At 35.2% G+C, this 24,265-nt stretch overlaps 2 protein-coding genes across 3 annotated transcripts in view; one reads left to right on the top strand and one right to left on the bottom strand.

Annotated features, from left to right (window-relative positions):
* The window catches only part of LOC123004749 (LIM domain only protein 3-like), a 27,517-nt gene extending 8,852 nt beyond the window's left edge, over positions 1-18,665 (top strand). For both annotated transcript variants that reach the window (XM_044398161.1, XM_044398160.1), the window contains 3 exons: positions 10,843-11,228; positions 17,531-17,672; positions 17,725-18,665. In XM_044398161.1, the coding sequence (XP_044254096.1) occupies positions 10,867-11,228; positions 17,531-17,672; positions 17,725-17,907 (687 nt within the window). In that variant the 5' untranslated portion in view covers positions 10,843-10,866 and the 3' untranslated portion in view covers positions 17,908-18,665. The remainder of the gene's footprint in view (positions 1-10,842; positions 11,229-17,530; positions 17,673-17,724) is intronic.
* A 3,458-nt stretch (positions 18,666-22,123) lies between these two features.
* Positions 22,124-23,280, bottom strand: LOC123005475. Its single transcript, XM_044399251.1, has 3 exons — positions 23,048-23,280; positions 22,587-22,998; positions 22,124-22,536 (listed from the first exon to the last, which is right to left on the bottom strand). The coding sequence occupies exons 1-3, from the start codon at positions 23,221-23,223 to the stop codon at positions 22,141-22,143; spliced, it is 984 nt and encodes a 327-aa protein (XP_044255186.1). The 5' UTR covers positions 23,224-23,280; the 3' UTR covers positions 22,124-22,140.
* Positions 23,281-24,265: the final 985 nt, after the last annotated feature.

Genomic DNA, 24,265 nt, shown 5'->3' with positions numbered 1-24,265 from the left:
TAATTTTTTCAAAAAATTTTTTTTACATAAATTGCAATTTTGACAAAAAAAATAAAAATGAAAAACAAAACAAAATTTCGTTCTCAAAATATGATCACATTTTTTATATTACTCTAATTTATATTGATTATTATTTTCTGTAGGTAAATGATTAAAAAATAAAAACGCTTGGTTCCATACTTTATATTCATCTTGTATACAGGATGTCCCAATTATTTTAAACTTTAAACAAAGTTGGTAGAAAACAGTTTTTAAAAATTTACTTTTACAATAATGAAGCAAAAATAAAATGGTGAAAATGTACTTACCTAATATTAAAAAAAATGTAAATAACGGGAAAAATTCAAAAATTATTTGAAGTCCAACCAATTAAACCGGGGGACCTACAGGTGCGCCACAACTCGCGCCTCAGAGAAAAATTTCAAGTAAGATAAGATACCAGGAATATGGAAAAAATGTTTAAAAAATTCTATCCGTCAAAAAAATTAGACATCTATTTTATGTCTACTTAATGATATTGATGATCTTGTATATGTTTTTTTATAATTATTTAGTGAAAGTACAAAAATTTATTTTGTCAGTAAAAACCACAAATAACATTAAACGGAGTTACAGTTTAGGATACAGCTTCTTTGTTTCCTCTTTCCAGCCTGTAGCAAAAAAAACTTGGAAAATTACTTTTTCATCAGAAATAAATAAGAGTTAAAGTGTAAAATTTAAACTCTCATAACTTCGAAGTTTTTATAGATAGATTTTTTTAAACATTTGTTCCATGTTCCTGGTATCTTATCTTACATTTTTCTCTAGGGCGCGAGTTGTGGCTCAGCCTGTACATATTTGAACCAAATTGTGGATATTTTTGGAAAAACCATTTTGAATTTCTCAAATATAGCTCATCATAATAATCATTATCATTAATTTTAGCAATAAGAGTTGGCTCGTCACTCTCGTCCATAAATCTAAAATATTCTTCGTGTGTTATTGTTGACACGCTTCCAAAATTTCTTAAATATTTGGAAGAAAATCCCAAAACCCCTCTTATTTCCTCGGCTCGTTATATGAAGGCACTCTGTTGTCTTTTAGCACCTCTTCGAACAATGCCTCGATAATTACCTCTCCTAATGTATTTCGAAGAGACGTTAGTTAAAAACACATTAGTCGCTAACGTGTGAACCTTCTATTTTCGCATCCACGTAAAAACCACACGTACACCTTTGATGTATTCACGGCTCGACGACGATAACTCTCGGCTAAACGGCCACAAATCGCGCGTATCGACTTCAAGAGGGTTGAAAAACGCTCAAAACTGGATTATATCCAAGACAATCCCACACTCTAATGATGTGATAAGAACATCACACATGACGCCATGACAAAGACGGATTGGCGCGATGCAAAAAGGCCGGAAGTACGAATGCATATTAACAGTTCGCCGACTCAAATAAAAAAAGCTCATGAAATTAATAGCGACAACTGAGGGCGGGAATGTACGCAGGATGTAACAAATAGTTACAAATTTACTCGACACCTTACACGATTATTATGACGGGCCCGGCAGGAAGTTGGGGCGATTTCGGGGAGGATGTTTGGATTTGGGACAGGTGGCACAACGATTTACCCAAAAGCGATAAACGGGGGAAACAAAAACCTATTTTCTACGCAAATATTCTATTTTTTTGAATTAAATTGTCTTATAAGGGAAAAACGATATTTATTTTCAGTATTTTTTTATAAAAGCAGAGTTGGTTTTTCAAGAGAATTTCCAAGATTTTTCAAAACGTTTTAGGAAAAATGAGTTTGCAAAAAATTAAAAGCTGCTGGATTTTAATAGAGCTTCTGGATGTTGATTTCCTCGTTCGTGTTGTTCTAGTTTCTTACTTCGCAAAGGTTTGCGACTAGTTAATTGCTTTAATTGTGTGATTACAGCCGTCTTTCGGACTTTTCTTTCAATTACCTCAACCGTCGGTCCGGTCATGTTTTTATTATTGAAAAATATTTTTCTCTCTTGGCGTAATTTGCTTATAATTACGGTTTATGTAAAAATGGATTTTTTAATAGAATTAATTAAAGTACGAAACTGGCGGGCTTCACGTTGTTAACGCCGGATAATTAATTATTCAAATTCACTATTTCAACGTTTTGTTAATCTGCTCGCGTAATTGCTTTTAACTTTATATATATTAAACGATAAACACACAATAAATATATTAATCATTCATGGTAAAAGGTGGGGCGTTTTTCGGGGGACCACCCGATTTTTGATTGCTTTTGTTGAAACGCAACAGATTTATTTCTATTCTAATTGAACCATATAAATATTTATCTTCCAGTGTTAATTCCAGCGCGCTTTTTTATTATTCATCAGCTCTTATTCCGCAATGAAACATTGTAATTACTGTAATAACCTCTTCATTTCAGTGCATGTATTACATTACCATCTTAACGAGCAATTTAATTAAATTGAGTTAATTCTAATTAACGCTTCTTTCACTTGTTACGCAACTGAAAAGACCAACTCAAGAATCATCACACAGATACCCCACGCAAACATAAACAACTAAATAAAATCGTACTTTGCATATTCATTATCCGTTGATGTGTTTTTAATAAAATTTATTTGCGCGCGGAATAATTAATTTCTTTTTTAATCAAACAAGGTTCGTTATTTATTGCAACAAAATATTAACATTTATTCAGTCCAGTTTTGTTTAATTTCGCAATTTTATTGTAGCGACCACAACAACAAAGAAAACAAATTTCGATTTTTTTGTTAATTTTGTCATCGACCGTGAAAGTTTTGAAATGTTTGTTTTTCCAAGTGACGAGTTGTCAAACAGTTTGTGAAAATTATGCGTTCACATAAATCATAATTACCACATTGTGTAATTGTCAAGTCGGGAAAGGAAACGATTAGTAACAAATTAATTAAATTATTTAAATTTTGAAATGTAGTCTAGATCGAGCGAATTTGGACTGAGTTTTGCAAGAGACCTGAAGGAAATGTGGTTTTCTCTGAGAATTGTCTTAACGAGGTGTTACGGTTGCAACAGCAACAATATGACAGTAATTTAGAAATGTTCTAATTATTACTAATCAATCTGCCCACACAGCGATAACGGGGCTCCAATAATCAACTGACGCAATTATTGTAGTAATGATTTCCACTCATTAGGGATTTAATTATTGGATTGATAAGTTAACGCTGAATAAGAGCGAGCTCCGAGGTTACGTCTGATTGTATTTTTCGTCCGATTTCTTTCGTTTATTTAATCATAATCGCACCAACACCAGGTCCCCGTCACGCCCGATATATTTATTAATTAATCTTGGTAATTAGTCGAAATTTTGTGTAGATTTTTATCGAACGCTGTGTTTACACTAGTCCGCTGTTTGGTTTCCAGTTAATTGAATTACTATTAAGTTAATTGCGACACACAAAAATAGATTCGGTTATAAACTAATGACTCATCCAATTAAATTTAATTAAATTCTCCGCCACAATAAAGCCAGGGGCAGCATCTCTATGCTAATCAATTACTTTATCACCCGCCGGTAAAAATGCATATGCGTGTAATCGATGTCGTTTAGATAATGCCCCAGCATTTATGAATTAATATAATTATTTTTTATGCCTGCCAGGTACCGGCTATTACGGAATTAAAAATTTTTTCTCCTCTCGCCCTCGTGTTTGTTTATTATGTATTTTTTTAATCATCGCTAAGGGCTGACGCAACGACGCGAATTCACCGCCCGAATATGATAATTACGTTGCAACATTGGCCAGCAAATTAATTCATTAATATATGGTTAAAATGTCATTCCGATAATTAATTAAATTGCGAGAGATTTAATCCGATTTTTTCCTCGACACGACTCGTTATGAAAACGAATCACGCTAGAGAAAATTAATTTGAATAAATAATAATAAATTATTGTTCGTTGCATAATAAGAAAGTTATGTTTCTATGTGCACACGTTTTATTTAAAAGAGCTTTATTTTTATTTTAATTAACCTGTCTTATCCCACATCTCACAATTAACGTGATGCCATCATCTGCAATTATTGTTTAATTAAAATAAGTGGAACTGGACATTGTTGCCAAGTCTTAAGACCTGTTTGTCTGCTTAATTAGTCACAAGCTGGCACCAGTAAACAAATAATAATCACAGATGCCACAAATCGTTGCTAATTTGTCTTCAATTAAACCCGTCGTCGATTTAAGGGTGCGAAAATATTTTTGAGAAATGGCAGCCGGAGTGACAACCCAAACAGTCTATAAATCCGTACGTGCCCAAGATGCATTCCTTTCGTCGCAGAAATATTATTTGGACAGCTGTGGAAGTCATTTAGCAAATTGGGAGGATCATCTTGGAAGTTATGGTGGACTCGTCGTGTGTTGTTTTTTTCCCTTATCCCTTCTCTGGGATTTTCAGGCAGGCATCAGGCGTGTCAGAAGCTCTTATATGCACGATGTTTGTAATTATTTTCCTGGAGCACTTTAGGCTGTTAATTGCATTTGCATCTTGACAGTTTCTTGTTGGTGGGTTGTCGCTACGGGTTAAGGTAAGAAAGCTGTTGTCATGAATTATTCAAGGCCTGCTTATACGAGTCGACATACTTAATTGGATATAAGCCGTGATTTCGGATATAGATTATTTAACATCTTCAGATCGATTCCCATTAACACGGCCATCTTGGACGGGGTCTTGAATTGTTTCGCGAAAGAGGGAAACTTTAGTTTTATTTTTCGGAATGTTGCATCAAATTAAGAGACGAGTCGAGAGCCGAGATCGACACTCACCAGCACACAGAGACTGAAAGATTTATCGGAATGGTGCGACGAAAACGTGCATTAAGGAGCAATTAAGGACACACTACACGCATAAAACACCACAATCAGTGTATACTACTAGACTTTGAACTTGCAATTGCCCAAATACAAATTTCATTTGTACTACCTTATTCAAATAAATAAATTTTGAATTTTCTATTAGTAGGTATTTTATTAATGCGTTTTCATAATTGTGGATACTAAAAAGCTTTTATTTACCAGTTTTACGTCCCACTTTTTGATTATTTTTCTCAAGCTAATTACCAAAAAATTATTTTTTTAATTCATGTCTACACGTGAAAGAACTTACCAAGTAAAACAACTTTTCTATACAACATTTTGCAAAATTCTTATTAATTGTTTTTATTGTTTTCCCCCCTAATTTTGTGTAAACGAGCCGTTCAATGTTAATAAATAATCACAACAATACAGTTTTTTTAATGTAGTTTCGTTTCTATCACAACGAAAATATTTCGGAATTTTTAATTTGATACCCATAGGCGGGTATACGTATTGATATGTTATCTTTTCTAAATTTTAAATCAAATTTGAAAGCTTTTATTGAAAAATTACAAATAGAGAAAATGTACTATTTATTGAGATGTGTTACATGTTAAAATTAACACACGTATTTCTGATACACCTTGTATATCTAAGCTTGGCTTTCTGTTTATTAAAAACTCGCTCTTCAGTATGTCCCAGGACTGAGTTTACAACAGGGAAAATTTTTAATTTTTTTGTGCCAAAACTTCAAAAGAGTACCATTTTTTCCTTAACCTGAAACGAGCAAATCTGTAATTAAAACTTCATTATTTTGACTCAGTAGATTCTTGACTTGTGATTTTTTTCTATATGCTTTCTAAGTCTCATCAAGTCATTACATTGGCGGTTTTATTATTTTGACAACAATGCCACTTTTACAATTAATTAATTAATTGAGTAAGGATTGTTCTTGTTAAAAAATGACTTTGTTTTTTTATCTTAAACCTGTTTCTTTGAGTTGCCATTTATTAAAATTATGTTTTTCACAAACATTTTAGTTATTTAACTTGAGTTGATTAAACTCATTTGGCAAAGTAACATCGTTGTCAAAAAAATAAAACCGCCAATGTAATTGAATTTAAAACGCAAAGAAAAATTACTCCTATTACAAGTCCAAAATCAAGAGAAAAATGAACTTTTCTTTTTAATGAATCAGAACAACGCAATTTTAATTTGATTTACTCGTTTTAGGTGACGCAAAAAATGTTTTCCTTTTGCCGTTTTGGCGTAAAATTAAATATAATTTTGTTTTCTTCTTGTAAACTCAATTCGGGGTCATAGTCTATATACATGATGTATGTATAGCTACCATTTATCATTATTAATGAATGAAAATCAATTTTTTTTTCAGTTTTCATTTTATTAAATTCTTTAAAGTTTTTTTTTAAATTCCGATTGAAACTACATATTGCCCTAAGATTAGCCCAACAAGTAGGTACTTATTTCAAAAGAAGTTTTCAGATGAAAAAACCTTTGCTTTATTTACAAAATTAAATTAAAAACCAGAACTGTGTTTAGTATCTAAATTTTTTAAACACAATAATTTCTCGTTTTTAGTAATAAATTGTTGTTTATTTTAATTAAAAGTTGCTAAAATTGTATTTTTTCATTTAGATCTTTTATTATTGAAATTTAATTATTTTTTAAAATGTTTTTGAACTGTTTTTATCTTACTTTAAGAGAAGATTTTTACAAAAAAAAAGTATTGTGTAAAAAGTTATATTTGACATTTTTCTCAAAAATTCTGTTTATTAAACAATTTCTTTTGTAAATGAATAAGTTATGTTTTTTTCGGTTGAGAACTTATTCTGGTTTCGTTGATGTTGCGGTTTCATTGTCTTTAAGTGTATTTAGTACGCTGCGAGTCAGTCAGGTATGAAGAGGGTTTTATTTTTAAGATGTCATGCCCGGCAATTGCTGTATCCAGTTACTAATTACCTTAATGGCTGTCTGTAAATAATACAGTCGCTCTGTGTCTGTTGGATTCACACTTGTTTGTTAATGGCTACCATCTGTTGTGACGTCACTATTTTCACCACCAACAGAGATCACTTGTGGTGGTCGAACACGTGGTTGTTTTACTGACTTTTTTCCCGGAAGTGATAACGAGATGTTTTAATAAATTTGATGAGTAACGATTTATGGTTTTATTTCATCATCGTTTGGTTCCCATTTCCTGAAGCATCCGGCCTTATAATACCTTTTTCAATAAAGCAGATCGCAGACCTAAAATAATTACTTGAAAACAATGGAAAAATAATGAAAAAAAAATCAACGGGATCGCATCAGAACCGAAGATTCCCAATAAAAACAATATCACTAAAACTCAATAAAGTGAGTAATATCGCGAAACAATAAGAAGCAACCACAATCACATAAAGTCAAATACCAAATTGAATCGAGAAAATTATTAATGAAACAGAACAGACAACGGTTATCAGAATTGCCACGGAGCGAGACGGGTGCAATCTTCGTCCCTCTATTAGACAAAGACAGATCCGTTCGAAGGGATTCAAGGGATCATAGTAGGCTTTCAATTAGTTTTTTGATTGATTTCGCAGCCGCCAGGAGCGCTACTTAATTGGAAGCGTTGATTACAGTCCGGGCCCTCTTTGATGTTCTCCCCGTATAATTGGCCTGTTTAAGATTGATTATGAATTTTGTTAATCGATCCGCTTGCAGTTGCAGATATTGAATCTTTAATCAACTACTTTGGCTAATTGCCGCAGACCAACAAAAATCTAATTAACTAATTGGCCGCGGGCCGACTACAACTCATCCACGCGAAATAAGAACAACCGCACTTGCAATAATAAAATGGACCGGACGCCGTCATCAATACTGCTTCTGTGTGTCCTATCACTATCTGTAATACACTTAGAAGCCTGCATATATCAAACATCTGCCCATTATCCAAATTGACTGCTGTAATCAACTAAAAAGAATTCAATCCACTTCGACCATGCATTCATATTTTTGTCCGGAACTTGAAACCTCCTTTGTTCCGGAATGAATCCTTGCTGTTGTCATAGGTGACCCTAATTCACGTCTCAAACTAATAACAGTACCTACCACTTGGGCCTATCGAAAATCTCACCCTATAAATATTAAATTTCACTCCAATTTATTAACATTGCCACTAATTTCTCACCTTAATTGTGTTAGGTGTAGGGTATGTCGGCCCAAGTCAGCGTCGACTTTTTTAATCCACATTATTACGGCCATAACTTTAAAGCCGTAATCGAATAAAGTGTAATAATTTGCGCGTTATAAGTGTCGATTCTTATAAAGTTCCGAGGATATATACAGTGGCCAGGGCCCTTTTAACTAAATTGAAATTAACTGTATAAGTTACAGGCGTCGATGAAGCACTTCGCACGCCCAACACAAAACAGGCCGCTCTCAAATAAATTACTTTTATCGAAATCCGACATCGACGCTTTCCATAATATTTGATTTTTATTGCGTTAGTTCGGATCGCAACGCAGATACACGACAATTCAATTCGGTTAATTGGCAACCCAAGAATTTTCAAAAATGGGGCCTTTTTTCCAGCTTATTGTATTTGTGGTTGCCTATGTCATAACAAGAAACATTATTTCGAGCGTCATGCTTTGCTACACTTGAAATGTTTGTAATTTTGAAAACAATATAATTTATATATATAAATAAGTTGCAAAATGTTTTAAAATTGTTTCTGACATTTCTTGGAACTCCTTTTTGTATTTGAAGTGTAACTTTTCTTTTTTTTGAACGGTAACGTTGTAAATGTTTTGCCAAGTTTCGATTGTAATTTCTCCCTGTGATTTTGTTTAGATTGTTCGATAATTAGATGATGTAAACGAGAAAAAGTGTTAAGTCTTTTTTCATGTCGTTTTGTTTTGAATGTTGAAAAAACATGACGAAGTTTATTATGATGGGGTGAATAAACGGTATAAGATTATAAAGAGACGTTGCAGGGAAGGAATTTTTAATTTTTAGGTAGTAAAACGAAATAGGTAGTAATTTTAATTAAAAACTTGAAAAGTATCCTTTGTTTTAGTAGCTGAAACAAATAAAGTTTAAGAGGCGGATGTTTTGTTCCGGTAATTAGGAGGAAATTAAACCGTCACGGATGGTCATCCCAGGAACACTCCAATCCAAACTTCACACAGATTTATTCGAGTTTTTATTGCGCGCCAACTTTGAGCCGTTATAAATTGCATCGAATTCGACGTGCTTCATAAAACAGTGCAGATCTCATTTCGAGATAGTCGGATCGTCGCCCGGATCTTTCCGGCGCGAATTCGGATTATTAAATATCGCACTGTCCGAAAACGTGAATTATTGACGCTGGCGTCTCTTTCGGGGGACGAAAGACATTAAAAAACTTCGTTAAGGAGAGGATAAACAGGAGGGCGTCATTAAAAAATACATTATTTAAGTTTCAAAGCACGTACGTCAATTCTGACTGCAAACGAGCAGCACTTTAAACGAAAAAACTTTATACTTGATTAGTAGCGTTAAATTAGGGTCGGCGAAACTTAATTAAATTTTATATAATGAACTAACTGAGGAAATGCTGAACAAAAATAATTAAAAACCTAAATTTGCTTCGCCCGTGTACAGTTAAGTGACAAACTTAATTAACAGGGTTATTCTTCGGATACTTTCGAGCAGGACGGGCCTTATCATTAGACTTATTGTCTTCCATTCACAGCATGGGGCCTCTCTGCGTTTTTAATTGGAAACGATGACGAAAAGCCTAAACTTCAATATTTACAAAAAAAATGTGCACAATATCAGAAGCGTTTCGTAGTCTGATTTTTATTTAAACTTTGCGTTTTAGTTGCATTGTAAGCTTTTTAATTGCTAGCGAATGCATTGGTAAAGGTTGGAAAAGCCAACCCCATTCCCTTTTGCTGAGCGTAAATAGGTAATGAGATGATAAATTGAATGAGTCTAATCTGAAATAAATAAGCGGAAGGAGGAGAAAGCAAAACAGAACCGGAGAGTAAGTGGCACTAAACGAACTAAGTGACGGATGGGGGTGAGAAACAGAGACAGATGGATGGCGGACGTATTGCAAACAAGAAAGAGAGCCATGCCCACAGACGGGACAATATAACCGTGAAATTGATCGGCGTTGCTTCTTCAAGAGACCGCCTAGCTATTTCAAACTGCCGAAGTTAAGCAAATCCGAGTGTTGCTCGAGATGATTGTATATGTCGATCAATTCCGGGATCCCGACACCGTACATTTTTTTTGCATTAAACACGAGTCAAATTAATTGAAAAGTGAGATTCAGGGCCGTAAAAACTCCGGCATAGTGAGACAGAATGATGTTAAAGTTTACGAGCGAAACAGTTGAAAATATTATGGTTTTACTACTGTGTTATTGCAATGACAAGTTTATTCCAACGCTGTGAAACTTGTGTTTTGATTCGGTATAAACGTTAAGGAGGATTTTGCGGTGAGGTCTTTGCTGTCTTCCGGATTTTCGCTGGGTGATTATTAGCGTCGTTCTGATTTATCGTCGGCCGTCTATGGAGTGTCGTGCAGTGTATAAATTTCGTCCGAGCTTTTATTATTTCACACAGATTTCGTCTACGATAGGAAAAAGCCTCCAATCTCTGTCTTACCTACTCCGACTTTTCTCAGACGTGTAGGTGGAGAAAACAGAGATGGATTGTATCAAAGCAGGTCCGGCTGCAAGCGGATAAATAATGTAAGGCAATAATAAAATATGGCTGGTCCGGCGGTAACATACCTCGCTAGTTTAATAAAAACGTCAACCGTCTCGCAGAGGGCCATTCCGGGACAGGGGTCGCCCCTGTTTTATTTTCTCCACCGTGCAATATTAATATACGTATTAGAAAAGTCGCTTTCATGTAAATGTTTGCCCCCGACGGGAAATTGATATGCAAGTCAAATATTAATAAAACCAAATTTAATCTCGCTCTATAAATCCCTTTCTTGTTTGTTCCAGATAAAGGCCAGGCCTGACGGCCCTATGATGACCATGGACGTGTCCAAGGGGGAGGCGGCCAAGCCCAACTCGGGCCAGGGACCGCAAGAGTGCGCCGGATGCTGCAAAACTATCACCGAGAGGTACCTCCTCAAAGCTCTGGACCTCTACTGGCACGAGGACTGCCTCAAATGCGGCTGCTGTGACTGCAGGCTGGGCGAAGTCGGCTCTACTCTCTACACCAAAGCCAATCTTATCTTGTGCAAAAGAGACTATTTAAGACTTTTCGGAAACACTGGCTATTGTGCGGCCTGCAGCAAAGTTATACCGGCCTTCGAGATGGTCATGAGGGCCAGGAGTAATGTCTACCACCTAGAGTGCTTCGCATGCCAGCAATGCAACCACAGGTTTGTTATCCTTAGAAATTGTTTATTATGTAGAGCAGGAAATTCTACAATTTTTAATAAAAGGAATCCATAATTAGTTCAAAGTGCAAGTTCTTGTGGTTAAAAGGGGGTCCAGGAGAGAAAGTCGTCTTGCACAAAAATTAAAGCTTATATTGATTAAAACATGTTTCGGGCACTAACTAGTCTCATCTTCAGGCTAAATTGATAATAGAAGCATATAAATTATTGAAGATCAAGAAATTTTGAAAAGTTAGGCCGAAATAAAATTAAATTGATAAAATTAAAAGTGATCGAGGAAATTCCCTTAGACTGAAGATGGGACTACTTAGTATCCGAAACATGTTTCAATCAATATGAGCTTTAATTTTTGTGCAAGATGACTTTTTCTCCTGTTCCCCCCTTTAATCCTACAGTTTCTTCATAAAGCCTATTTGTCTTATTGTTTAAGTATTTCTGAAATGCTCCTCAAGTTTGCAGTTAAAAGCGAAATTTGTAGTTTGGTTCTGGTTTTAGAGTGGAATATTTCTCGTGGTACGCCTCTGTTTTGCGATCGCAGGCCACATATCTATCACAACTCAAACAGGCCGCTCGCCGGGATACAGGAATGATTTCCCTCATGGCTTGTAAAGTGTTCTAAAAGACAACGGCGCGCCGTCCAGGTTCCTTCCAGTTTTGTCGAGATGGATGCAGATCTCGGCCACAGCGTTGTATGACACTGATTCCGGTGTCTTTTCTCTCTCCCTTTCAAATATTCAGCTCCGGTCTGCTCGCCATATCGCATTACACTTCTGAGAATTGCTCGCTACTTACCCGCGATACGTTTACGGCCCGCTTGTTGCAGGAAAAGCGACGCGGAGCAACCTGCCCATTACAGGAGGTCGTTACGTGAGACTGTCGCCTCGCATTTATACGTTTTACATGAATAATTCCCGGCTATTCCCATCAAACATTGACAACCAAACTCCCATCTCGAAATCGATCTTAGGATTTTTAATAATTTTAAATCTATTGTTGGCGATTTTAATATGTGAGACCGTGCATGAAAAACAGGAACAAAACAACGATGTATTTTTGTTTGAAAGAACAATCGTTTTATTGTCAAATTATCCGAAAAACATAAAACAAACGCTGGATGTGTATTGTGCATGTGGGAACCCCCCTTGCTGCCGGGGCTGTCGCTCCGATGGAAAAACAATAACTAAATCTAATATAAAACGTACAATAGACTAATAAAACAACAATCGAAAACAAAAACTGCAATTATAAACATGACAATATATCGCAGCGGCGACCGCTCGGTAATACAGTTAAATATATTAATAATTGCGAACAATAAAAGTGGATTATTTCGCATGGATGACCGCTGTAATATTTCAGGGCTCAGGGCGGACGAGGACAATGACGGGCGAAAAACTGACCGGACAGAGGCGTACCTCTCGGAAAAAGCACTCGAGAAGCGAACCTGATTCGACAAGAACAATCTCTCTTTTAAATTAGAAACTGGAAAAATATCACATTTTGTATAAAATCGAATTTAATATTCTTTAGGAACAAATGGAATGCGCAGTATATTATTTAAATGACAAGTATTTTTGATCAGTAAAAATAATAAATGAACAGTAAAGACAATGAATGAATGTCTAGCAAAACTAATTAATTTAATATTCACTGATTTATAAACAAAATGTTTCCGAGCAAAATCGCAATATCGCAAAGCGTTCAAAAACAAAATTGTGGTATCAGGAACACAGTAGTGCAAAGAGTGGTGTACGCTGATTAGACTGATTACCATTTGTGCACAGTTTTTAGCCCTTGCTAAAATCATTCTTGTGCAGGGGCCCTTGCTAATACATATATCATCCTACAAGAATAATAAATATTCAGTAATATAAAAATAAGTACCAATAATAAATAATGCGCAGGAGCCTTACATGTTACATTATTATGTAACCATGAAAAATTCTTTAAATTTATATGTTGTTTTACTAATTTTGATTAAAGTTACTGAGCGTTTACGATTTTTACTGTGCAAATTAGATTTTTTTACTGAACAAATTACAATAAAATACTGTGCGTGCTTTACTTAGCATTTATTATTTTTACTGCGCAAAATATTATATTACACCGATTATTTTTATTTTTTTACTATGCAAAAATTAGTTAAATACTGATCATTTATCATTTTATACTGATCAAAATTGAATTATTTACTGATCGCTTTATTACTACCCAAATTTTTTCAGCAAAGCGACATTTGGATAAAAGTAACAAAAATAAATGCGTTATACATATTTTACATAAAAAACTCAAAATAAAAATTTTACTACTGTAACTTTAAAAATTACATTGTTCCATCTAGAAGCATTTTTTTCTTTTATTTTAATTTTGTGTTTAATTGGCTACAAAACAAAAATAACACGCAAGCTAGTTGTTTTTTTTAGAGGATGTGTGGAAATGAATCACTGTAAAATAGGAATAGAAGCAAATTTGCGTTATTTATGAATCCGTTCTGGAATGTATGTAATTTTTGCTCCAAATAGAAAAAAATAAATTTCAATGAACAACTTTCTAAAGGTATATTTGTCTAACGCATTTAAAATAAATCGTGTGATAATCTGCGAGTTGAAATCTGGAATTTGTTTAACCACAATCACCGTCACGATCTCACTTGCCAAGCCCGGAAAAATAACAAGAGAGTTTTATTTTCGCGCGAGGGTTGGAAGTAGTCAGTTGAAGTGGTCGTAACCCCGTTTAGCAAGTTGCAGAGGAAGTGTTCGACTCTATCACGTCACATCCTCCTTAATCCCGTTTTTATTCGATTAATAAACATTTAACTACATTGTGTCTTTTTTTGTTTTAAACATGGATCAAACAAAAGGAAAAAAATTACCAGGTCGCTTACAAACATGTCCATTGTTCCCGGAACTGATATAATATACGTTTTGGGATAGCGTACAATGGTCGCTAACGGTATCAATTTACAAACGTCTCTTTCAATTACACCAAAAATGACGAAACATTGCGGGCCATTAAATCTGCAGAATACAGATATAACTATAATAGTCCGGCCAACAATGGCATCGAATAACGCTTCCATATATTTTCGTTTATTAGCGCCGATTTCCACCTAACTGCCTCCATAAAGTCAAAATCTGAACATCGCGATAAACCGACCATTGTTTACTTGATTGTTAAATTTATGTTTGTACAAATTAAATCTGCGCGCCACCGCTATCTGGTGGCTACAAAAGTTGACAATCAGGTACAAGTCCGGGCACTAACTCGGCGAAGCGGCAAACTCTTCATTCACCCCCAACACACACATCCTCCTTCGAAATTTCCTCCTACTCCTCCAGTGCAATTCTTCATCTATTCCCATAATTATGTCATCAAATCTTACAACTTTCCGGGTAGGTGGAGATGCTAGATGTCCGCCCCGCCCGGAGCAGGACCCGGACTAGTGAAACAACGATAGCGTGCACGACACGCGGCCAGATATATTTGTTAACCGGGGCAAGGGCTCTTTTATAAACATTTTAATTGGTGTCCTAAATCATAGTCATTACCCATTCGGCAACGGTATTGTGCCACATTGCGATAGCCGGATAGTCGCCGGACTAAAACCGGACAAATGAATTCAAAGTCCGGGCGCTCCCCCGCACACGCCAGACATTCTCATTCTTCAGTGACGGCGCATCGGTCAAGGACTTTTTAATTTATTACGAATGAAATTACATTTATAAAACACAAAAAGGGAAGCACACGGACAGTTGCGGTCACAGCAATCTAATTTTCCTTACGGATACGAAAGCGCATTTTAAATGGAGTTTTTACTTTTGCCATTGACTCGAAAAGATAATTTTGTTTGGCGGTACTTTGCTCGGCAAACATCAACGCTCGTTAGTCACCTCAAAGCGACATTCTTCACAAATTGAAACTGAAAAAATTCTTCAAAAACAAGCAACATTTGTTGTTTTGTGTAAGATTTAATCATATGCTTTGACAAACTTTAGCTTTAGCATTTTGGAAACTGCAAAAACAAAAAAAAATGTACTACACTTGAGCGATTTAATTTATTATTGAATAAATATTAATGGTAAAAAAGGTTGACTGTGGGTATTATATTATTAATAACAATTTAATATTATAGTAAATAATTATAATAAAATTATAATCAATTAATGTAGTGATGGGGGATAAGCTACATTTTGGAAACATTGCCTCACAATGGTTTTTATTTGTTTTTGATAAAAAATACAATTTCAAGCAGTTTAAAATTGTGCTTTTATGTGTCCGGAGTGACCGGAGTTGAAATACTTCAAGTCCTAGGAGTTGAACAGTTCACAGGGGGGCTCGACCGAGTATCTCACACGGTGAAATTACGATTTGTTTATCAATAATTACCCCAATTATTTAATGATTAAATTATTTTTATTAAAAAAACCTCGAAACTAGCAAAAAAAAAACAAAAATATTATCCAATATTTAATGGGTGTCAATGGGCGACAATGCGTCAATGGGTGTCATAAGTCACAAAAACTGATTTTCAAGATTTTTAATGCATGAAGTGTAAAATTACTCATAGTTTATGTTGGAATACTGGCATAAGAATATTTTTTAAATTGGTCCCTAAATGGTGAAAATAGTTTGACAAATATATAGGACTTTTATTATGCAAAAAATCTTTGAAAGGCATCTCAGAATTAAGATTTTAGTACTAAGAACACTGTTGTCGCCGATGTGGGACATGTGCATGAATGATGTCAAAATTAAAAATAGCAAGACGGCCGTTTAATCTTAAAAAGTAGATATAGTTTAAATTTTCGTTTTTTTGTGATTCGCTTAAAAATAAAATAGTGCCTTGTATCTGAATGTTAATTCAGAATAGAAGATCTTTTTGTGCTTCGCCTAGTTGCCGACTCGTTTCAATCGGCCTTCAATCTCTAACTTAGCACAAAAAGACTCACTTCTATTTATTCTTAATGATATAATCTACTGTTTTTTATAATTTCTGAATTTATTTATTATTTCAGTTGAATTATTTACATTTATTTACATCTTGTTTTATTACAAGATATCAAATGCGAAATCAATATCTGCTGAACTGTTATCATAAATTTTTCAAATAAGGAGCTGGAGGAATTGTTTTTTCAAAATTTGATCATCTTCAAAATAATTGTTAAATAAAATAAAGCATTGAAGAGTATAGCAATCAAATAAAAAGTTTTAGACATTGCCGAAAATGAAATGATTTATTTATCTTGAAAACATATTTTATTGCACGATATCAAATGTGAAATCAATAAATGATAATTTGATAATCTTCCGTTCAATCTATTAGACGCAATATAAGTGATATTTCTTTATTTATTACACCGAAATAAAACATTTAAACAAGTACATACATTAATTTTTGATGATCGTGTAAAACGTGTATTCATAATGTGGTAAACAAGATTAATGTTTTGATATTTGGGGTACTTTTTTTGATAGTATTGTTGTCTGCCTAACGGCAAAACGCCGCAAAGTCTCTCTATTCTATAATCATCAGTAACCACCCCAAAATTTTCCATATTTCAATATCCTAATATCTCAATCTGAAATTCATCGCCGACCTAAAATTTAATGAAACCATTCTCAGTTTTATTTCATAAATGAAATATGGTTTTTGTTAAATAGTCTGGAATAAGTCAACAATGACAGGTCAATTGAATATAACGAGTTCACGTTGTAGCTCGTGTACAGCACAGCGTGTAAGTAATGAGTAATTGCATATTGGCACCGTTTGTCATTGCATACGGATTAACTCACTGCTATACGCTATAATATTGTGCTGCCGTATTCGACGCGGGGATTTACACAATTCCAACACGGTTAAGCCCGAGATTAACAAAAAAGAGGGCCCTTATTGCTTCGAATAATTAATTTAAAGACATTGATTATAAAATTGTAGTCGAGAGTAAGTTGTTTGGCTCACATTGTGCCATTTTCAAGCAAACATAAGTCTTGTCCAACTTTTTTTTAATGAATTTTATTATGTTTAATCGAAATTCTGATTCCTAGGGAAGAGTGTGAAAAAAATTATCGGCTAGCACCGCGGTGGAACAGCGTCGCGCTCGCGCCACATTAGAGCCTTTCAGTTTAGAATTATGGCATCCATTGGTTAGTTTTTCATTCGTAATGTTTAACACCTTGATTTATACACTAGTATCACCATTTTCCGGCCGTTAAATCGCTTTTGCAGTCGTATGATTTACGTCAAAATCGGATTTTGCCGGTGTTAATCGTCGATTTTGTTGCAGGTTTTGCGTCGGTGATCGCTTCTACCTTTGCGAAAACAAAATCCTCTGCGAGTATGACTACGAGGAGAGGTTGGTTTTCGCCAACATGGCGTACAACCCACCGCCACTGTCCCATCTCAAGCGCCAGACGTCCATTCCGCCGGTAAGAATCGGCCTCGTCTCAGCGTCTTACGGCACTCACAATTTTTTTTCAGCCCAACATTCCTAATCATCATTTGATAAACGGCCACCGGGCACCTCTCCCACCCACCAACGGGGATCTTAATAATAACATGTCGGGATCTGGGGGGCAACCGCCCCCAAACTCCATGGCTAACCAGGCGTTTCAACCAGGACATCTGAAAAGCAGTCCCATGTCGTTGGGGGCAACTAGCTGAAGACGATCCCAGTTATCGTAAACACTGTGATTTTGTGTTTTTCGTGTGTATATAGTCTTTAATAATGCTCAATCACTGCGTATACTTTCGGATATTCGATTAATGTGCAATATTTCATCACTCAAATTTTGATGTAAGATAAAGACAATCCGCTGAATATGTGGTGCAGATTCTTGGAGGTTTTTGCAAAGAAATGAAGAAGGTTGTGGTCCGGACGAGATCTTAAGTCTTGTTAGCGAACTCGACAACTAATTAAGTGCAGGCTTAGGCGGACTAAGACTTTGTAAACTCGGAAAGTCGCGGTTAAATGTGCCATAAAATAATGTAGGTGTATCACTCTGTATATGAATTGGACTGAAGGACTAGTGTGCAACAACCACAATATTCTATACCAGGTATTCAGTGTCCGCCTTTGTAATTAGGTTTGAAGTTTGTAAATAGACATTGTTAGAATTAGTAATTAATGTTGATAACGTATACCATGATTATTGACGCTAGTTGTTTTCAACATAAATGTTAATTACGATCACTATTATTACCGTATATGTTATAAAATCGTTGCCATTTTTATTTATGTTCATTGTTTCACACTTATTTTTATTCTGAAATGTATAAATCCCTCTGTAAATATTGATAACCGTTACTTTTAAGACTAGGTGCCAATTTTAGAATTTTTGTGTACAAAAAAGGAGAAACCCAAACATTGTCAAAATGTATTCAATTATTATACCAATGATTTGACCAAAGAAATAAATAGATTTCATGAATATTGTTTTTTCTTCCGCAGGAAGCGACTCCATTTACGTCACATAACCAACCTTATTATATACAGCAATTTCAGATTTGCGGCATAAGAAAAATTGCACCTCTCCCCCTTAACGTTTCATCTTTTTCTCTCTTGTAAATTCGAGTGTCGCTTTCTCCGTCATCACTATCAGGACAATCTTTAATTTCGTAGCTTGTTAACTCGAACTTACAACAATAACGGGGCTTATTGGAGGGATTTTTCTTGGTTTTTCGTCCTGGCAAAAATTAAATTTAAACCGTAACACCGAAACGAACTCTCCGATAATTACATTCCGCCCAGCGTTGAACGAAAAGTTATTAATAGTTCCTTCGGCGCTGTTAACCGCTACAATCAAATATAAAACCGTACTTAATTGAAATTAATTTCTATCGGAGAGCTAATTACCAAAGACCGATGTAAATAACGATTTTGGCGGAGGCGCCGCGAGCACAACATCTCTCTCGTTCTCGTCTTTGTCTTTACTTATCTCGATGCACTTCCTCGGGCCATTTTTATGCGCCCGTAACGAGATTAAGGCTCGCCGTTTACTAGTTTATAATAGCGGTATTAAGGAGTTAGTTGATGTAAGCTCGAGCTTGATAATGTATGCGGCCCAGGACCGCGCAGACTTACAACTTACTCAGACGAACAACAAGCGAATGTAACGAATTTAATAAGCGGATCGGTCTTTGCGAACATTAAATTGTCGGCAGCGGAACGGCAACTGAATACGTGAACGGAACGAACCATCCCTAATTCCACCCTGAAAAAAAAAAGAAAACTACAAATTAGCAACTATTTTTTTTGTTAAAATTGTCATAAAATCTTGTTCTGATAGTCCGGTCAAATTAGTCATAAAAATAGTGGTCAAATAACGAAAATTCTGACAGAGCTAAATTAGTTATTTGAAATGTCTATTTTGCCCAGACTATGATTTATCAGAGAATTAAAGTATAGAGGTATTAAACATGAACTGAAACAATTCAGAGAATGAAGCTCTAATTTTCTAATATTACATTTAAAACAACGTTTGAAGCAATTTTTTTAGACATATCCAAAATTGGTTCATTTTGACCTTAATTTTTATTAATTTTTAAAATTAAAATAAAATTAAAATAAATATTTAACGATTTGTGTCCAACATAGTAAATGTGTTTCATTTTTCTAGATATACATATTCCTATCAGTATATAGATTGAAAGCTTTTAATTTTGACTGTTAATTTTATCTTGGCAACACGTAAAGATCAAAGTTTTTTTTTTAACAAAAACGACTTCAAAGTGGTGTGTTTTATTATCAGAAGTTTATGTTTTTGTCGAAATTTAATTTGCGAACTACAATAAGTAATAATTATGTCGACGCAAAGATATTTTAACCTAAATTTTATGGTATTTCTTTTTATCTTTACAAAAATTTAAATTGGTTTAATTGTTTTTTTGATGATTTTGCTTATGATTGTCAAATCTGCATGTTTAATATGAATTTGGAAACAAAGGGCCAAAATAATATGATGAAAATTGAAAAAGATGTTATCGAATAATAACATTAGTATACAAATAATAACTTGTTTAATATACTTTTAATTAAATTATTATTTTTATGTTTATTTATCTTTAATTCAACAAAAATAATAGTTAAATTTTTATATTACGTCATAGTTTTTCTGCACCAATGCTTCCGAAGTTTAAGTGGGTCTTCAAATACATTTCACTGAATCGCATTTGGAGTTTTTTTCTAAAAATTTAAACAGCATGAGTGACGAACAGGGCGAGCGTTTTCACCAAGATCTGAAGGGTTTTCGAAGATCGGCACAAACATTTTTGGGACCAAAAAAATGTTAGAAGATTACTGTTGGACTATTATAGGGGAAACTGATACAAAAAAGTATAAAAAACAAAGTAAATGAACTGGTTTTTAATTTGTTATTTGGCTGTTGTATCTTTGTTAATTGCGTATTTCTTAAACGTGGTGAGCTTTTAATTTTTTTTAAACTCATTGCCTCAAAATCTGAAAAAAATTATAATTTTTAGCTAAGGTATAAAAATCGTATAAACTAGTGTAATTATTATTATCTATGGAAAAATAATGAAGCAACGACAGATAAGTCAAAAAAATTGTGAGACAATAAATGAATATGTTTTTCGACACTTTAGTTAAATGTAACACGACGCATTCATTTAATTTCTTCTTTAATGATTAAAATAATATTGTTCATAGTAAAATGTTTGCAAGTATGCTCTTTATACAAAAAAAATCCAAGCCTGGGAAATTGAGAATCCTGAAATAGAAGGTGTAGAAAAAATACATTGCATACAAGTTTGTAATAAGTGTTGTATTTTATTAAGCAACAGAAATAAATAATTCAAGAGAACTACAAGTCATGCAATTTTTTTGCAATTTTGTAATTTATTTTTAGCTACCTAAATAAACCTTTTCTCTTTGGGACAAACATTTGCCCGCCCGGTTTACGAATCCACGAGCCGCCTCTGCAGCATATAGTTATTAAAAATAAGGAAGACGTGGGGTCCTGCATTGAGTACCCGTAAAGTTTTTTGGGTCCACCCCGTATCTTTGAAATGTTTGTATAAATCTTTCCTTTTGTCGCTTTGTAGATACACGAGTCGTTTAGGTATCTCCTCACTCTTCGCGGATTATTTCTTCGAGTTGTTCTCTTCTCTCCGTACTTTTGTCGGGATCAAGTCGGCCGTGTGTGATGCGATAGTCGCATTTAAATACGCCTTGTGTTCAATGGCGCGCTACGTCGATTTATTCGTGAAAACATCGCGAGTTCCCTTTAAAATATGTATTTGTATTCAGTATCAGTGCGGTCTTAACGTCCCATTGATACACCGCTTTCGACATTTCGACTTGTTTCTTACGTACTTTACGACCGGAAAAGTTGATAACTGTCGGGATTTTCGTCGGCGCCTTTACAGGGCCATTAATACCGCTACTGAATTCGAATATTATGTGCCGCCGACATATTTTAACATGGCAGTAGTTAAGTTATCAGCCTCCAGGCGCGCGCTTTTCATATAAACAGAGCGGAGCTTCTAATTACCATACTGCGATCTTAAATAATGGCCTGTATTAAGAAACGTTTAAATAATCTGGGAACAACCAGGTGGGATCCAAGTTTATTCGCTAAATGCCTCTATTCTTCATCTTAAACTTCGCCTCGGTGTCTCTCTGTCTCACACACACAATCTCCAGACTATCTCTTGCCCTAAGCTCCGCCAGATTAACATAAGATTATTTCACAAACTGGCAGCCTTTAACTTTAAACCTACTTTAGCAAGTAGAGGGAATTTTAGACCGTCGAGAAACTTGTCTCAACTTTTACATATTTGATTGGGGATTTCATTTACGTTTTAATCCTACCCAGCTTGATTGAGCCCCCTCACCCCATAAAAACACAAAATATAGTTTTTCAAGTCATTTATTTGTTACAAATTGCTGGCAACCAAATCTCCCGTCAGAGCCACATAACAGAACGCCCCATCATCCGGAACCGGTTGATCCAATAAAAATTGATTTGCTTCGGGACCAGTCGGATCAATCACCGGATTAGTCCGGGCTGCCTTTTTTGCGGCTTTATTCAAAGGTTCCAAAAAATCTGGCGGGTAATCCGTGAACGGGCCCACAATTCTCAAATCGTGCAAATAGCCAACTAAGGCCATAATGTAGTCATTTCTTATGGCTTTCATTGCAGAACACGCCTCGCCATGTATGGTACAGAGAGTCTGGAGCCAAGAAGCGGTCCTTGTCTTGTCCTCAGCAGGGAGCAAAGCGGCATAAGGCCGCGTCAAGTATAATAAATACTGGAATTCTTGATCCAAAACCTGAATCAAATTTTTTGAACTGTGTGTGAAAACACATTAAAATTCGTAACTTTATCCAATTTGTGATCCTGTTCACACTCTTCTTTCGACCCGTGTACGCAACAACCCATCATTTCAAAATCATCAGGCAGAGACAGGAGGGTTTCCTGCCACATTCGGTCAACTTCCCATTCCGCTGCTGTCGAAGGGTCTGGTTGAATAGTCCTCAAGTCGGCTAAAGCGTCATCCGGAGGACTTTTCTCAAAAACACCGGAAATTTCATCATTTAATAAATTAATTGTCAATGAAATTAAATATCTGTTTCTTTTTTCTCTCAATTTTGAGGTTTGATACTCGGGCCGGAATAATTTCTGGATCCAGGGAAGTGCCATTGCCTTATCCCTGTCGCTGCTCAAAGTCGGTGCTATGACTTTGAGAACCGAACCGTAATAGAGGAATTCCATACTGAGGGAATCTTGGTTTCTGGAATTGGTCAAATCTTGATTGTGATAATTGTGGGAGAAATAGTTACGTTGGGGGAGTGTCGGCAGCGGGAGTTGGTGATTCCGGTGCATTTATTGTGACTTCTTTAGGTTTTTCTTCAATGATGGGTTCCGGTTGGGGTTCCGGTTCCGGTTCCGGTGGCGGAGGTTCATCTGGGGGATTTTCTTCTTCTGCAGGAGGATTAGCGTTTTCCTCGTCTTCCATTGCGAATTTTGACGTGACAACCGAAAAGTTAAATTTTCTCCTGACTTACTTGATTTAATTCAAATAAGTTCGTTGAAAAGGGCAATTTTTTCCGGCTGTCCATCGCCATTGTGCCCGACCATTGTGTGATTGACATGTTCGATTCTCCGAGAATGATATCTACTCGATCTGCCACTTACCGGTTTTAAATAGTTAATCGTTTCAGAGTTTCGTGTGACGCTTTTCATTCTCCCTTTCTTGATGATTATTTGTAACGAGACGTTTGTCGGATCACGAACGTGAATATTTCATTGTTGTTGATTTTTTTCGTGTTTTGCATTGGGACGATAAGGTGTGAGGAATAGGGAGTTTGAAAGCAGGTTCCATTAGCCGAACAACAAACTGTTGGTTATTTTAGATGGAAAAATGGAAGAACAGTGTTTCCATGTCCCCTGTGACACACTGGTCACTGATTGCAACCGTCTGACTTATCGAATATTGAATTGACCGATGTGTGGCGGCGGCTTCGCGACAAGAATTCTCAAATATTCAACACGTCAACAAATCCGCGGTTTAACACTTTGTTAATTTTTTCCGGCTGGTTTTTTTCCGAGACACTTTCTTTATTAATGAACCGAATTTGTGGTGGTTGTTTGAATTGTAAATTTATTTATGCCACTTGGATGTCACATTAATTTTATGAATTTATTCAAAAGTGTAATAAAATAATGAAATTTTAAACGGATGCAATTAATAGATAAAAGTTTTTTTGGGTTGACATTTTTACACACATATCCGAACACGTCATACGGGCCGTGTACCCAGCGTTTTTAATTAAATTAAATACATAATAGGCGACGACTTTAATTAAGGGATTTAAAACAGTTTTCAAATATAAAATGGATAAAATGCAAAACACTCGAACATTTATTGCTTCAAGTGTATAAAAAACCGACACATTTATAATACCACCAGCTCCATTAGATTAAGTAAAATGCATTTCATGTAAATTTTTTCCACTCGGATGAATTTATATGTCCCTCCATGTGTGTATCATCGAATC

This window comes from Tribolium madens, unplaced genomic scaffold (genome assembly GCF_015345945.1).
Source record: "Tribolium madens isolate multiple individuals breed KSU strain unplaced genomic scaffold, Tmad_KSU_1.1 Scaffold_20;HRSCAF=117;Tcas5.2_LG4, whole genome shotgun sequence".
In the NCBI taxonomy this organism is placed as follows: domain Eukaryota; kingdom Metazoa; phylum Arthropoda; class Insecta; order Coleoptera; family Tenebrionidae; genus Tribolium; species Tribolium madens.
This window is presented reverse-complemented; position numbering and strand designations above follow the sequence as displayed.